Source organism: Egretta garzetta, unplaced genomic scaffold (assembly GCF_000687185.1).
Source record: "Egretta garzetta isolate BGI_Z169 unplaced genomic scaffold, ASM68718v1 scaffold107, whole genome shotgun sequence".
Taxonomy (NCBI): Eukaryota; Metazoa; Chordata; class Aves; order Pelecaniformes; family Ardeidae; genus Egretta; species Egretta garzetta.
The window spans coordinates 2,081,713-2,099,405 of record NW_009260399.1 but is presented as its reverse complement, the minus strand read 5'-3'; the positions used below and the strand labels follow the sequence as shown (position 1 = coordinate 2,099,405).

General features: G+C 33.6%; 1 protein-coding gene across 1 annotated transcript in view; it reads right to left on the bottom strand.

Annotated features, from left to right (window-relative positions):
- Window positions 1-1,578: 1,578 nt before the first annotated feature.
- RGS12 (regulator of G protein signaling 12) overlaps window positions 1,579-17,693 on the bottom strand; it is a 72,455-nt gene continuing 56,340 nt past the window's right edge. Inside the window, exons 8-16 of the mRNA XM_035898673.1 lie at window positions 16,561-16,714; window positions 15,642-15,718; window positions 13,714-13,914; window positions 12,669-12,742; window positions 10,130-10,256; window positions 9,094-9,190; window positions 7,545-7,621; window positions 6,874-7,027; window positions 1,579-2,380 (exon numbers count right to left, since the gene is read on the bottom strand). Of these exons, the coding sequence (XP_035754566.1) occupies window positions 1,746-2,380; window positions 6,874-7,027; window positions 7,545-7,621; window positions 9,094-9,190; window positions 10,130-10,256; window positions 12,669-12,742; window positions 13,714-13,914; window positions 15,642-15,718; window positions 16,561-16,714 (1,596 nt within the window). The 3' untranslated portion in view covers window positions 1,579-1,745. The remainder of the gene's footprint in view (window positions 2,381-6,873; window positions 7,028-7,544; window positions 7,622-9,093; window positions 9,191-10,129; window positions 10,257-12,668; window positions 12,743-13,713; window positions 13,915-15,641; window positions 15,719-16,560; window positions 16,715-17,693) is intronic.

The window sequence follows — 17,693 nt, the reverse complement described above, 5'->3', positions numbered from 1 at the left end:
ACATGTCAATGCTATGGATTTCACATGTGACCCATCAGCATCTCAAGACAGCATTTGCCCTTTCATATCTAGATTATGAACAAATATAACATTTGCCAACTTTGTTTCACAGTAATTGCTAGTTCGTATCTATTAATCTGTTTGTTATTGGAAGATAATTTCAATCAGAATTCTTAATCCAGGACTGAAAGAACTGTTTTTAAATAATGAAGGAAATCAAGGCTTAAAACCGGTTTGCATAACTAGGTCTAGAATTTATTACTCCTGAGAGAACAAAGATACAAAATACATGTGAAAACTACACAAAGATTTCTACAAAGTAAAAAGTAGAAAGTGAGAAAAGGGAAAGCTACAGTTCAGTTGTTACACAGAAATGTATGGCATGCATTAAAATATTGTAAATTCATGACTTTTTTTAAGTGCAAATGGTCTTTTTAACAGTTCTCACTGAAAAATATGCAAACTGATACCTATGTTGTACACGTCATATTATCAGAAAGACACCAACACAAATCTATGCATATACACATCAATATGTCTGAAGTACATTTTATGGTTTTGTTATTTGTAGGCACTGGTTACAAGTCTGTTCAATACTCAGTTTCAGAAATTAAGTGGTAGCGCTTAAAGAACATTTCTCAAATACTACTAATAAAGGAATTTGTTTTTAAAATACCAAGAGGATGAAATCATTTGCATTGCCATTTATAAGCATTCAACAACCAAAGAAGTATTTACAAATCATCAACCATACAGATAAAGAACAGTATCAAATACTCTGTGTAAAAAGATAAATAATTAAAATGTATATTCCCACATCACAAAGAAATGTGATCATACAAATTATGGCACCATATGTTTGTGAAACATCAAAAATAAATGTAGCACATAGATACCTCTTCTTATATTTTACATTAAAATGTACAGTACAATGACTGTAAAACGTCAATGTCACAACACCCATTGTCTTCAAACTCTTGTTTCTGGTAATAGCAATTATTATTAGAGTCCGTGTTTATAAAGAAATTCCATACTTCAGCCTTGGGCTAATATTGCTCTGTGATATTGCTAGACCACGAAACTTACATCCTAAAAAAAGTTACACATTTTCTTTAAAATTATCTACTAGAAAGAGCTATTTCACATGTGAATATTCTGGGAGAAAGTGTGATAGATGCCATCTATTTCTCTGTGTAGCAAAGTATGAGCTAAAAAAAACCTGTAACATTTTTATTTTTAGTCACAAATACCTAATTTATTAAAGAAATATTTTTTTAAGTTAAGATTTATCCATTTCAAATTTTAATCATAAACAGTACTGCAATTTTCAACACATAATTAGGGTTCCTGCTAAAGCACTTAAACTTCCAAACCCTAATTATGTATCTCATTATGACAAATGGATCAGAAAATCTGGAATGCAATAGTGTGATGCAGCTCAAAATGCTGATATACTGTTTTGTACTCCTAGGGTAAAGAATGAGATAATTATAGCATATGGATATATTTTAAAGGTTTGTCTGCATGTGTCCACTTTTGGCCACATGCCAAATCCAAACAGAAGTACATTGTTAAAGGCAACCAGAAATATTACAGTTAGCACAGACTAAGGCAATGAAAATCTTTTTTTTTTTTCTTTGTAAAAATATTAAGGTGCAGAGAGAATTTTCTTTCTTGTTTTAATGGGTGCCAAATACTGATTAACAGTGCCAAGGAAAAGTAGTTTTACATGAAAGGAAAGACTATTAAAATCTAGAAATACCTGAATTGGATCTTTGATATCCAGATTTTTCCTGATTACCTGCAAAAGGAGTTGGGGGTGGATAGTTGGCTTCTGTGAGTTTACTGATGTCTGACGGTGGTGTTGGTGGTGGCGGTGGTAGCAAAGTGCTGTTAGGGCTACTAATATCTCCTTCAGCCACAAGAGTCAAGTCTGCCACATTCTCATCATCTACCATCTGTATGCCTTCAGCTTGTAATTCTCTTGACTGCCTTTTCCATATTGTTGCATTGTTTTCCTGTGCATGCGGAATTGGAGACAATGCAGTGTTAAAAGGAACACTGAAAGTCTTCTGACTGTGCAGTGCTGTCAAAGCAGATTTATGTTTATTTTCTGAGTAACCCATTTTCTTAACTGAATTTTCATGAAAGTTTTGTACGGGCTCCTGTTTTCCACTTGGTGATGTACATCCATCCTTGCCATCATTTTTTGAAATTCGCTTGTTGAGGCCTTTAGGGCCTGCGGGAGTGGATGAGGACGGTTCTGGTCCAGTGGGTGGTAAACGAAGAAAGTCAGGAAGAATAAGGTCTTCTTTCCTTAGCAGTCCACGCTGGTCATCTGCTCTGTTACTTTGAGCTTTGGATATGAGTTCAAAAAATTCTATTGGGGAAAAACCCAAAATTGACAAGTTTTTGTCAGAAAGTGCAATGTCATTAAAACGTAAATTTTCAGCACATTTATTTTCCATGAAGATCTTCAATTCTTTCAATGCTGCCTTGAAATAAGATCCCATGTTAATTAGGAACTTTTTCAATTGCAGCAATGTTCGCTAGCATCACTATAATTAAGACCATCAGGATTGCTATTGTAAGAGTTTTGCAGTTTAGAACAGCTGCAATTCACTGAGCCTTGAACACATCTTCTATTTTATGCAGTTAATAAATCTGTACACACACACAGGATTTTTAAATTCTTTATACAAAACAAGGCTCTGGTCTTACTGACAATGGGTGTGCATTTTTATATTCTGGATGGGTTTTACCCATCTTAACTCAAAAATAGCCATGCCATTTGTAAGTTAAAAGATTCAGAATGTTGCAGACTTCCTTCTTATATTGAATTTCTCTCAGTTTAATAATATTTTATCACAGTTTAAATTCAATTCACGGTGTAGATTTAACCCAGTATGTTATCATCACAGGGCATGATCAGATGTTGATTTAAGTAACCCCATTTTACTCTGTGCTGCAGTGAATCAGTAGCATATAGGTAGCCAATAACCATCAAAGGAGCCATTACTAAAAGTGATGGGGCAGCTTTTTCTTTATAGAGTTTTTAACACAATTAGAAGTGATTTTCTGATCATGTCCTTAATGATGTCCAATGGTTTAGTATGTTTCTATATATAAATGATACTCATAGTAAATCACTGTTCTAGAAAGTCTCAAAACTTGGCAACAAGAAACTTATCAATCATAAGCCAAGAATTATACCACTCCTCAAAAAAGAAGCATTGCAACACTAAACGAACTCTTTGGTACAAAACATACAAATATAAAAATATGTAACTCTTAATATAGGGTCTCTGCACGTCCTAATTTCTCAAGAAGAGAGCATTGAAACTACAGAATATTAAAGATGCTTAAAAAGGCCATCTCCAACAGATGAATTAAAATCAATACTTTCAACCCAGCTTATAAATACTGTTTGAAGCAAAAGCCATTACAAAATAGAGCACAAAAAGTTAGTATCAGTTTTAACTTAGCACAATATGAAGTCATACACTTGCACTTGTATGACCTTATTCCTAATCCTCTACTCATATTTGGCAGGCTTTGCAATGTATTTGTAAAAATTACTTTTTAACATGCTTTGTCAAATGCCATAAAATCTGAACGTAGCCAAGATGGAAGCTTCAAAATGCTTCTTATTGCCAAAGTTTTGCAAAATGGCGGTATGCATATTAAAACATGCAACATCTCTAATATGTGTCATACAAAATGTTCCTTTCTGAAACTTCAAACTTCATAGAACAGTTGTTTGTTTGTTTGTTTTTCATTAAAAAACAGTCTACAACATTTGGTACGTATTTTCCGAACTTGGACAAATTTCACAAAATTCAAAATAAAATGTGAAAGCCTCGAATTCTGAAGTTTTCAAATTATGTTAATGTTTTACTCAGCCCTAGGAAGAAAAATGAAAATATTAAAATATGGAAAACAAGTTAACAAAATAGTAAGCAACAGAAAATAATTTAAAATGCACTAATAATTTGTAATAACACTTATATTAACAAACATCTATTTTGCAACGAAAGTTTTAGTGACAACATTTTTTTTCCATTCCAGTCAGTGGACATTTATTCACAGATGAACACTCATTTGCTGTATAACTGTGCAAAACCAGGCTTTGGATATGCATAACTGTCCTGGTTAATTTTAAACTGTGGGTAAAATATGTCCCAGTAGCTAGCATAGTGCTGTGTTTTGGATTTAGTACCAGAATAATGTTGACAACACTTAGCAGTCCACGCTGGTCATCTGCTCTGTTACTTTGAGCTTTGGATATGAGTTCAAAAAATTCTATTGGGGAAAAACCCAAAATTGACAAGTTTTTGTCAGAAAGTGCAATGTCATTAAAACGTAAATTTTCAGCACATTTATTTTCCATGAAGATCTTCAATTCTTTCAATGCTGCCTTGAAATAAGATCCCATGTTAATTAGGAACTTTTTCAATTGCAGCAATGTTCGCTAGCATCACTATAATTAAGACCATCAGGATTGCTATTGTAAGAGTTTTGCAGTTTAGAACAGCTGCAATTCACTGAGCCTTGAACACATCTTCTATTTTATGCAGTTAATAAATCTGTACACACACACAGGATTTTTAAATTCTTTATACAAAACAAGGCTCTGGTCTTACTGACAATGGGTGTGCATTTTTATATTCTGGATGGGTTTTACCCATCTTAACTCAAAAATAGCCATGCCATTTGTAAGTTAAAAGATTCAGAATGTTGCAGACTTCCTTCTTATATTGAATTTCTCTCAGTTTAATAATATTTTATCACAGTTTAAATTCAATTCACGGTGTAGATTTAACCCAGTATGTTATCATCACAGGGCATGATCAGATGTTGATTTAAGTAACCCCATTTTACTCTGTGCTGCAGTGAATCAGTAGCATATAGGTAGCCAATAACCATCAAAGGAGCCATTACTAAAAGTGATGGGGCAGCTTTTTCTTTATAGAGTTTTTAACACAATTAGAAGTGATTTTCTGATCATGTCCTTAATGATGTCCAATGGTTTAGTATGTTTCTATATATAAATGATACTCATAGTAAATCACTGTTCTAGAAAGTCTCAAAACTTGGCAACAAGAAACTTATCAATCATAAGCCAAGAATTATACCACTCCTCAAAAAAGAAGCATTGCAACACTAAACGAACTCTTTGGTACAAAACATACAAATATAAAAATATGTAACTCTTAATATAGGGTCTCTGCACGTCCTAATTTCTCAAGAAGAGAGCATTGAAACTACAGAATATTAAAGATGCTTAAAAAGGCCATCTCCAACAGATGAATTAAAATCAATACTTTCAACCCAGCTTATAAATACTGTTTGAAGCAAAAGCCATTACAAAATAGAGCACAAAAAGTTAGTATCAGTTTTAACTTAGCACAATATGAAGTCATACACTTGCACTTGTATGACCTTATTCCTAATCCTCTACTCATATTTGGCAGGCTTTGCAATGTATTTGTAAAAATTACTTTTTAACATGCTTTGTCAAATGCCATAAAATCTGAACGTAGCCAAGATGGAAGCTTCAAAATGCTTCTTATTGCCAAAGTTTTGCAAAATGGCGGTATGCATATTAAAACATGCAACATTTCTAATATGTGTCATACAAAATGTTCCTTTCTGAAACTTCAAACTTCATAGAACAGTTGTTTGTTTGTTTGTTTTTCATTAAAAAACAGTCTACAACATTTGGTACGTATTTTCCGAACTTGGACAAATTTCACAAAATTCAAAATAAAATGTGAAAGCCTCGAATTCTGAAGTTTTCAAATTATGTTAATGTTTTACTCAGCCCTAGGAAGAAAAATGAAAATATTAAAATATGGAAAACAAGTTAACAAAATAGTAAGCAACAGAAAATAATTTAAAATGCACTAATAATTTGTAATAACACTTATATTAACAAACATCTATTTTGCAACGAAAGTTTTAGTGACAACATTTTTTTTCCATTCCAGTCAGTGGACATTTATTCACAGATGAACACTCATTTGCTGTATAACTGTGCAAAACCAGGCTTTGGATATGCATAACATCAGCAGTGAATTTTAAACTGTGGGTAAAATATGTCCTCTTATTTTTTTCTATTTGGCAAAATAGGGAGGAACATGTAGGGCTGACAAGACAGGTATTTGCTTCAGTTAATGCCCTAGGGCAGAGGGTGGTATGTCAAGATTTCTACTGCTACATCAGTTTTGTTCCTCTTTCTCCCATGGACTTCTTTATTTATAAGAAAGCAAATTCTCTTATGAATTCTTTTCCAATGGTATCACCAAAACTATTAAGATGTAATTGAAGGTAAAAATAGGACTCAGAATATATAAGATTACCAATAACCTCTTTGCTTATTTCTACTTCTAACCACCTTTTCAGAGCAGTTACTGTTTTGCTCTGCCCATCACAGCTCCTCCACAGTCATCAGACTGTACTGCCCTGAGTGTTAGAGACTTTAGCATAAAATTTTCAAGAATTCTTACCTGAGTAAGCTAGGGTCTACACCATGGTGCAGAATGCCTTTCAGCGAGTTCAAGACTCTTATGTAAAGATGAACAGAAAGGCAAGCTTCTACATGGCTTGCAAAGGGTATTGAATGGGATATTCAACTGCAAGTGAGTAACTAATTCCTTTTTCTTTTACCTGGAATTAGGTAGCTTTTACGTTTGAAAATCCCACTAGGTGCCTTTACAATTCAAAGACAGTATCAAACAAAAATATAAGGATCACGGCTATGATTTGCACAATGCAGTATTAAACACATGGTACCTTTTCCTACACAGATAACAAAATTCTCATTTTTCTAAGACTACTTATGTTAATACATAAACTATAAAGTTCACATACCCTCTGCTTCATCCAAATTTATTTTCTGACATTTTTTTTTCCCAATCTTTGCAATAGAGTCTTCTCTCTTTGACAGCCGGACTTCCCTAGCATTTTTTCCATTTTCGCCTTTCATTTTGATAGAATTAGACTTTCCTAGAGTTCTTCCCTCTCCCTGCATTAGAAGGAAAGTTAAGGTACTACTTAAATTTAGGCTATATCATTCTGTACATAATATGGTCTAAGTGAATAAAAAAGTTCTTTTGAAAACACATTTCTCTAACACCACCACAACAAATGTTTTAATTTAATCTTGATTATTGCAAAGAACATTTGCCATAGTACTTCCCAAAAATGTACAAATAAATATTGTTTACTCTGAAGAATTCACATTACAGAAAGGGCCTTTGAATTTCAGAGTAATTCGATCATTTTCAAATATAGATAAGCCAATGAGACACGAAACAACAAAGACAATACAGTGAAAGAGCTATTTGATTCATCATGAAGACAAAGTTCTCACAAATAAATGCTGTCGACAGTGGAAAAATATCAGATGAATTATAGCTATACTCAATCTAGTTACACAATTTGGCTGATTCAAAATCATGGATGAATGAGCTTTTAGTATAGAATTCCAGAGGAAAAAAAAAGATGATGTAAGTGACAAATAATCATTGCGGAAGACTTACAGTAGATACTTGATTTCTTGAAGTAGTTACAGTTGCACTCTGTTTTACTGATGCACCTTTTTGTTTATCTGTAAACACTGAACATAAACATACCTTCTATAACTAAAAATTTATAATTTCCCAAAGAAGTATTATTTAAGTGACAATGACACACAAAACAGATTTTTTACTTTAAAATTTCTCAAAGATGTACTCAGAAAAAGAAGAGTGAGCACAGTTGATATCCCCGATACTTCTCAGTGAAAACATATCAGAATCTCCCTCTCATTGTCAAATTTTCCTAATACTGGCAATCATTTTAAAGTTTAAAGATGATGAAATTTCATTTAAGTTCTCCTAAATTTTCAGTTGATTTAGATCAAATAGCTTTTAAAATCTCAGCTAATGATTCAGTTTGGAATTCTCAAATTTAGAACTTAAAAAAGAAAAAAAGAATTCAGCAGAAAAGACCATTGAAAGGTCATGCTGAATCTTTTCCAACCTGTTTTGTGCATCAATTGTTTTCTAGACATTGCCATATCCTTGTCTACTTCTAAGTAACTAAATGGCTCCTTCAAATTACATCTGCCTACAACAAATATAGTAACTGAAGACTGAGCTGCAAACACAGAATCATGGCCCTTTTTCACTGGTACGTTGCCACAGAAGCAGCCTACTGCTAGAATGGTCCTCTGTGATTTAGGCTTTTATAGCAGCTGGCAGCACACAGGATTACAGTTTTACTTGTAATCCTTGAACTAATTATCCATGAGAGTATTTAGATTTATATCTTTTTTCAAAATGGCAATTGGTTCTGTTTCCTAGAAAAATGACAAATCTGATTCTCCTCGGTAAACACCTCCATCTTTATTCTCATAGTTCTTCTTCAAAGACAATCTCTGCTCTAAGTCAATTTAATTTAAACGCATCTAATTTCATTTTTAAAACTCCTAATGAAACTGAACCTTTATTCTCGAGGCTGCTTACATTAATCTAGCTTGTTAATTGTGTGAAAAGACTGTCAGCTGTTCAATTGATAGACTTCTATTTTTCAAGTTATTTTGTCCAAGGAAATAAAAAATTATATCCTTTTCAGTATTATCTCCAGAAATCATCACTTAAAACTGGAGATGTAGGTTCTGCTACTTTCTCACGTTAAAGAAGGGAGTTAGCAGCAGTATATATAGCTGGTGTACAAACTACATCTGTTATACAGTGTTTCTTTTTAATTAATTGCCAAATTCACAGAAGCTACTTGGCATTTTATTCTCATTATTATTACTGGGCACTATGTCCCTAAAAGCGTGTGTGTATGTATGGCTGAATGCAAGTATTACTAGTGCAAAATTTCTTACAGCAACAGTGAAGTACTTGGTATCAACACATGAATTTAATCTTCAATCTTTAGAAACTGTACTCCTTTTTAGTTAAAAAGAACATAAAGCTATATGTGACATATCTAAATCTAATCACATTTACCTCACCTTTGCATCAACAGAAGAAGCTAACCACAGTCAGGGTTTATGAAACTGACTTGACATCATAAATAAAAGCTTTTATGCCAACTTACCTCGACCCTTTGTTGGCTCTTTTTCATCTAGAACAACCCGCTGACCATCCAGATTAGATATAGGGACACCAAGATCAAGTGGTTCCTGCTCACCATTCTAAAGTCGGATCACAGTTTGTATATAATAGAGAAAAAGCTGTTTTCAGAACAAATTTATGCAGTCTGCCATTTTTTGAAAGAAAATGAGCAAAGCATTTTTATGTTTCAGTGTAGCCTCAATGTATCCTCCTTCTTCTACTCTAAAAATGTTTATTCCATTTGTGTAAAACTACCTTGATTACAATGAGTGTAACCCATTTATGAGAGGGGAATGGTATTTGGGGTAAAGAAAATAAAAGGAGAAAAAAATCACCCCATTTGCGAGCATGCACAAATACTCTAGGACCATTAGTGTGTATGTTCAGCAAATGATGTTTTTCAGAGGAAGCCTGAGATTGTTTTATATTCTAAATTGGTTTTACTTCATTAATTTTGTAATTTTATTACATTAAATTATCTTTATACCAACACGTTTTCCAGTTATTTTTAAAAATATGGACTGGTTCAGCCAAGACACTAGACATTCTAGAGATATCACAAAAATAACGTTCTATTCCTTGATATTCCATCATAATAGAATAAAGAAAATGCTAGCCAAGTGTTTAAAGAAGCTGAATCAGTCATCTTCCACAGAAATTTTCTGCGAGGGCATTTGAGGCAATTTTAATGATTCCCAGGATAATGGAACGATAGCTTTAACTAATCTCAGTCAACTTTCCCTGGCTAATAATGGGAAAAGTTGAACTCTGGAAGAAGCGAAGTTCAAGCTCTATTATTTAGGATGTTGGATTTATTCTAAAGGAGAATAGAAAACAGATTCAGACTAAAACTTTGAGGTAGTTACTACTAAGCATTATGGTGAAGGCTACTATGCATCTTCATCTCAACATGTAGTTATAAATACAGATTATAAGGATAGGAATGATTTTGGCAACTATCATATGATCTTCTCCAGACAAAAAATACTGCAGCTTGAATTACATCAAAAGATACTTACTAGTCTTGCCACAAGTTCATTAAGATTTAAACCATATTTTGCAACCACAGGCCTTAAGACCTCTGTTACTGGTTTGGTGGGTTTAGCCTTCAAACCAACTGATCGATTGATTGGAACAAGATCCAGCCTGAAACACATCAATTGTAACACTACATATGAAATATTCCAATAAACAAAATGTACAAAATATATTAAATCCAATCTACAGCAAATTTCTACTAGTTTATAGCTAGTCACCCTGAAACTTCACTAGCACAAATCTTTCCTAACCTAACCTAAGGTATAAAGCACTTTTAATACTAATAAAACTTCCACTATTTCACTCACCAGAGCTGAGCAAAGGCATGAGCCAGCCCAATTGCATAGTGATCCTCAGATCAATTAAATACAATCCATAGCACTTCCATCTTTACAGTGAGATTGCTCTGACCATTCTGGTCCAGTAGTGCTTCCAAAGTGACTCCATGCCTGTACTGTAGCCTTGGATACAAGAAAAATATTCCTTCCCACTTTCACAAGAGAAACTCACAATGTCCTATTCAATTACTTGAGATGGGCTTGGACAGGAATTTTTATTTTTAAGCATAGGAACAAATATAGTGGAATTACTAACAAAACTATCAGAAGAAATGTACATCATCAGAAGAAATAGAAGTTATTAGTGATTTTCTCAGTCACGATTAAATGTAAACCCCATCTTTTCTCTCAAACAAATTACTTAAAATACAAGATGTTTAGTCTCATTGACTTTTCCCTCCCACCAGAAACCTGAATAACTTTGTTTTTCATATTTTCTTTGAATACATCAGCTACTAAATAGAAATGATCGGTTTTAATCATTAACTGGTAATTGACACAGAAGTGGCAGACATTCAGGTAAGCAAGTATATCCACATAGTATTTGTCTTATGCCTGAAAATATTCCAAATATTTGAGTATTTTTGCTCACACAGTGTCTACCCACAGAAGGAAATACTGTAGAACAATTCTACATTTTAATTAACACACAAGTAACATATGGTACTGCCTACCTAAAGTTCCTCTTTAATTTGGAAACTCAACAAAGTCACACCTAATAAAATACTGCTCAATCATAATTTCAAAGTTAAATATGCTATACTATATTCACTAATCTGAAGTAACCATAAATAGAAACTAGCCCTACTTCCTAAAGACAAGTAATATAAAGCCAAAATGAAGAATTCCTGACAAAATACATTTTATTCACCTAAAAAGCGCAATGCAATAATGTAACACAAACATTCTACTTCATGATTTTTTCCTGAAATAATAATTTCAGGAGTTTTCAATTTTCAGAATTTAGGAACATTAAAACATTTTCTGGCAGTTTGGAAAAAAATAGAAACAGATTATTTTGAAAAAGCTGTATACCATAAAATAATATTACATAATACTAAATATATAAAGTACTGAATTATATTATAGCCGTATTAAGAATAATATTATAACATTGACTTGTTTAGGATTCAGGGTTATAAATCTACACTCCGATGAATTTACATTTATACAGTTAGTTTTACTGTAACCTGCCAGTTAGGCACATAATTGCAGATGTAACTGAATGGGAACACATAAGTAATAAACCTATCCATTTAATCTTAAAGGCCTATTTTTTTTATTGTTGCTTTTAGGATTAGATTAGGAGACTTGCAGTTCAATTTCCATCTCATTCCTGTGCTGCTTCAACACTAAATATGTCTCTTCCTGATGCGGAAGGTCTCTCTGAGTCTGCAGACCTGTCCTATATGCTTGCTCACTACTGCTTCATCTTGAGCAGTTAGACATCATAATAATATTTAAAAGTCCCTAAATTGGAACACTGGCATCAAAATTCCACTTGTATCCAAGACAGCAACTCAGAAAGCTTCCCCTTGCAGCATTTAAAACTCACCAGGTGCTGTTCTACTCAGTTTGAAATGTTCCTGTAGGCCCACAATTCTTCCACTGATCCTTAACCTGGTTGCCCTCATGAGAATTACTCTTTAGAGGTACCCTAATCTCAATTACCTGTAGAGGAAGCACTTAGCAGCTGGCTCTAAATCTACGGGATATCAGTGCCTAAATGTAGGCAGGGTATCTACCTCAGGCGCTTGGTTAACTCAGAGAATCCACACGCAAAATGCATCTCTCTTGCATAAGTGTAATTGCAATCTAAAATAAAAATTGTCTTTTATGTCAATAGAAACTCAAACTGTGAGTTAACTCCAAGACATGGAAGTCAAACCTTTTAATGTACAAACGCTAGGTCACATTTGCTTGATACTAAGGTTTATTTCTTCTAAGGTGCCTGTACAATGATGGGAATCTTAGATCACCCAATGCTGGATTCTGGATTACAACCTAAGATGTTGCACTGCAAGGCTAACTATATTTTTTACTGGATTCAGACAATTCTTTCCTGCATCAACTGCTGTATTGCTGCATGGGTAACTGATAATATACTTTAATGCACTTACAAAAAGTAAAACGGAAAATGGGGTGGAAAATGCCAGAGGAAGATAATATTTTTGACTCTTACCGAAATAAAGTGCGTTTTTCTAAACGTAGGTCCCGAGACTCCAGGATGCTACTGTCTTGGTGCAATACAAGTGGCTACAGAGCACATGTCAGGAACAAAGGAAGAGAGAGCAAATTAATTTTAAAGTATGGAAAAAGGAGCAGATGAATGGTTAAAAAAAATTTTCAGATAACTGAAAAAAATTATTAATATAGGTTGTATGCATTCTAGTGGATATTCATTTACAATACGCAGCATTATTAAAGTGTATTTTATTTTGGCTAGTTGTGAGACAATGACCTAACATCAGCTTCCACGGGAGTCAGCAGGTATTCAGGAACTCAGTGGTTTAAAACAAGCCTAGGTCCTTCAACTTAAATAAATTATTATGTAGTATGAGGCATTAGAAAATATGGCAAAGTTAACAGTCTTTTAAAGATTTAAAAGAACAGTCACATAACTGCACATTTGTTCATTTTTCTCATTGTAATCATCTAGATTAATCAAAAGCACAAATTTAAGACAACAAATGTTTCACATCCACAGCTTGTCTTTGAATTGGAGATAATTCTGTTGGAATAAAAGCCATTACCCCCCACCAACACAGACTGCTGTCTTGGAAACTTTCCTCAATATTAAAACACGTACCTTAATTCTAGCATGAACTCATCTCATTCACCTTTGAACAACTGAATGTCATTATGTTTCTTTGCTTTAATTTAGTACCATCTACTACAACACGTTTGTTTTCTTTGTGGATACTTTCAGTTAAGTACAAGATAACCATTCCCCTGGACAAACTACACGTGCTAGATACCTACATTAACCTATTTTAAATTATAAGGGATTTCCTTGTCATAAACTCTCTTCTGCTTTCTGTAACATAGACACCACAACCAATCACAATACTCCACCAGTTCTAGTTACACTAAAATTCTTCAATTAACGAGCATTGCCAATGTAAAACTAGGTAGAACCAGGAAATATGCATTATTATTGAGAGAACATAATTATTAGTAAAATTAGTATGAAAAGGCTTTAAAACAGGCACAGGAATATGCAATACCTTATCACCTCCAACTAAAAAGAGGTCCACTGCAGCTATATTAATGCCATGTTTCTCGCAGAGCCCAGATAGCACCTCTTTGATAGAGAATCCAGATTTAACAGCCATTTTGCTGGATGAACCATCCGGAAGGTTTATACAGCAGTATTTGGGGGATTTCTCTTTATCTGGTGCAAATGCAGGTAATCTTGAGGCTTCAGACTTGACAGGAAAAAGAAAGAAAAGTCAGCGCCCAATGGGAAAATTAGGAGTATGCATAAACTTTTAGAGTCTGTATAAATCAAACCAAGGCAAGAAGCATACTTTTTAACATGTTTACAGTTTAGAAATCCTTCCAAATATCACGAATATCAGATAAATTTAAATCTTGAAAAAAAAAAAGTTTAGATAACGATAACAGCACTGCAGAAATCTAAATGTATTTCAAGAACAGATGAACTTTTAGACAGAGGATGTGTAAAACAGGTTACAGGACTAAAACTATGGAACAGAACTCCGATCAAAAACTATAAGTAGTAAAGAAAATCTTATTTAGCTTCCAAATAATTAAGTATCTATACTCAATAATGACCTGCTGATGTAAAAATTACCAATGGCACATTATGAATCATCATTTAAGCAATGAGGAAGACCTTTAAACATCAGGTTCCTCAAACAAAATTTCCTCTTTTAACATAATTTGAATGTTACACATACAAATACACCACAGAGAAATTAAGATTTAAAAATAATTCACTTAATGCCCATGCTTTTTTGCAATTAAAGGGAACAAAAAGTACAATGTTATGGGTTAAGGCTAAACAGCACAGCATTAACCTTTATTCTAGAGTAACAGTAGAATAGTAACACTACTATGAAATGTTAAATTTTCAAAGATACTTTTGACAGGAAGTTCACTTAAAAGGACAGTACAAAAATACTGTTTTCAACAGTCTTTTAGGTTATACATCGTGCTTTTTCTCTTCTCTTCTCTTTAACTTGCTGCTTCTCATCCAAATCACAGTAACTTTCTGACTTAATCAGTTGGAGTGGGGGAGAAAAGACGGGTTGTTGCTTTAGGGGGACTTTGCATTTTCTGGTTTTTTAAGATAAGACTTTTCTGCAACAGAAATAAATGTGACTTTGCCATGCTTGCTTCCCTGATCAGTATTTGTAGCATAGAAAAAATTACATAGAAGCTAGAATCTAGTCTACTAGAGGGATATCAAGACTACAAAAAACCTTTTTCCTCCATATCAATGTAGTTAAAATTAAAGTATCACATTTATGTTCTATTATTAATACTGTTTTAATTTTGCATTTCATTAGCTTTACAGGGCGAAGGCAGTGTCTTCACTGATTATTTTCCTAGATACTACAACAAAATCACAGTGTTTGCAATGAAATTCCCTACCTCTCTTTTCTCAGATTTTAGGAGCACAGTTAAGTCATAACAACAAGAAGAAAAAGTCACAACTTTAAAAGAAACGGAGAAGAAAGAAGCATGACGGACACTGGTACAACAGAAATCAGCGTAATACAACTTGCATACAGGTCAAGCAGAAGGAAAGCTTTAACATGTGGTTGTTCAGAACAGAATCTCAAAGCTCTGGTAGGTGGAAAAAGCTGTTTATAAAGAGCTGCAGTAGCACCCTTTGAAAAGCAAACTTTTATTCTGGAAGTTTACTGGTGCCTGAAGTTACGACAGACAAGATGCAACTGCTATCTTTCTGTTACAAGGACAAAATAAGAAGCAATCTATGAACCTCTATTACATTTCCAGTTATTGTAAAATTGCTTAACATTACATCTTGCCTTCTAACTGTATCACTTAAAGACCCTTTCTCAAAGTATTACTTCAAAGAAATTACTTCACACTACTTAGAAAATTAGTAATTCACTGTTTTCACTGCTTCCCCACTGCTTCATTAATATGAGCCGGCCATTACCAAGTCAAGACTAGCAGTTGATGACATGGAGCCCTGTGATTCCCGTCTGTATGATAATCCATTGGACTGAATAGAATCTGTTTGTGGAAAGAATCAGCAATCAGTAAAAAGGCTTATTTTTATTATTTATTACAATACAGAAAGCTATTTCAAATATTAGCTCCTCTGGTCATAAAAATAATTTTTTTCATTAAAGGAAAAACCACCAAATCTTCATACTGTGCACTGAAGCATCAAAAACCAAAACAACTTTTCATCAGTGTTTCTTGGTTATGTAACCCTTGGATAATTCCACTTGCTTTTATATTAAAAAAACCAAAAAAAACCCCAAAAAACCACAAAAACCCCGAAAGAAAAAACCGCGTAAGTAACAAAACAGCAGATTACAAGGGTTTTCACAGTCCTGACTCTTTTTTCATTTTAGTCAGGAAAGGTGGAAACAGGTAGCGAGTGTATTCAAAAGTGAACATACCTGTGTGGTACTAATAAAAGAAAGAAAGGTAGGATAATGCAGATGGAGGAATTTTTTTAATAGTCATAGCTATAGCACTATGTGCATGTACAGCTCTTGAACTTCTCTGTAAAGATTTGAAATTATCTTACTATAAAAATAGTAGCTCTCTGCTTGAAAAAGCAATTGCCAGCACACAGAAATGCAGAGTCTACTGGAAAGTAGGAGAAGTGTCTCTTGGAAGTCGATAAAAACAAATTTAAATATTTTCATACTTTTATCTATTTATTTGTACATCTGCTTCCACAAAACTTCCAGTGATACTACCCTACTATGGCCTTCTGACTTGACAGTTTCTTTTCCCTCTGTCACACCCAAGGATGCACTTAAATGCAAACTAAGCATGATGAGATTAGTCACACCTATTGCTGAAACAACTTTGCGACAAAGTGGAATGTAAATACTCACCATTTGGATAATCACCATTTTCTTTTCTCTTCTGTGATTTTCCCAAACTCTTACTTCTTGACCATGAGAAAAACGTTCCCCTTTTTTTCTTCTCAGTGTCCTCTTCTCCTGACTCTTCATTTAAAGATCTTCCTGACTTTGATTTACCACTTAACTATCACCAAAACACAATTAAATCAGGGGTTGAATCACAGTTATAAGTATATTATCTAAAATAAACCTTCCCACACTTCTTCCCAAAATGAGAGTGTGATGGTCAGGTTAGCTGTGTTCTCTACCCCACTCGCAAGTGCATATGCCAGCATGTTTCTCAGTAGCAATCAAAAAAAAAAAAAACCAACCCAAAACCAAAACAAACCCCAAAAACCTCACAGTGAAAGCAAAAAGAAATAAATTGATAGAAATGTGCTGCTTGGTAGGGAGTACAAAACAGTAGCTGGAAACAAGCCACTGAGAGCTCCTGCAAACTTTAAAGTCGTCTCCACAGCTCACAAGTAATGCTTAAGTTAATGTGGAAAGGCCATTTGCTTTGCTTTTAAAACACGGAATTTAATTTCAGTATTTCAGATATTTTTCCTAGGCTAGGCTTGGACATGAACTGCATTTAAAGACAATTACAGAGTACTGTTTAACATTTACATGTATAACCAAAGTATTTATTAGTTCTGAAGAATCCAAACATTGGGAATGTTTGATATTAAACTAAACTTGCTTTTAACAAGCTGCTATTCTTTTCAGTTTATTAGAGTATTCCTTAAAATGCTACTTTTAAAAAGGTTCCTAGTCATAAAAATACATAATAGCAGATGGGCTAATGTGTAGTGATTGACATGAAAAATGCAAAGTTATAATTTATCCGTATTATGTAATACTATGGTGTTATTATCTACATGAAGAAAAAAAAGGTCTAAATAATGTTAGGAGATCAGTAAGAGTACAGGTCTAATTTTTAAGCAGCTGTATCTGTTTTACACAGAATTAGCTTAGTTCAGTAGGGGCTCAGAAATTAAAAAATTACCCTCTGCAAAAATGAGTTAGATTAGGTTAAGGCTTCCCCAAGAACTTCTGATAAAATATCTGCTCTCATCAAAGGTTAAAATATCACATCTTAATTCCAATATTCAATCGAAATA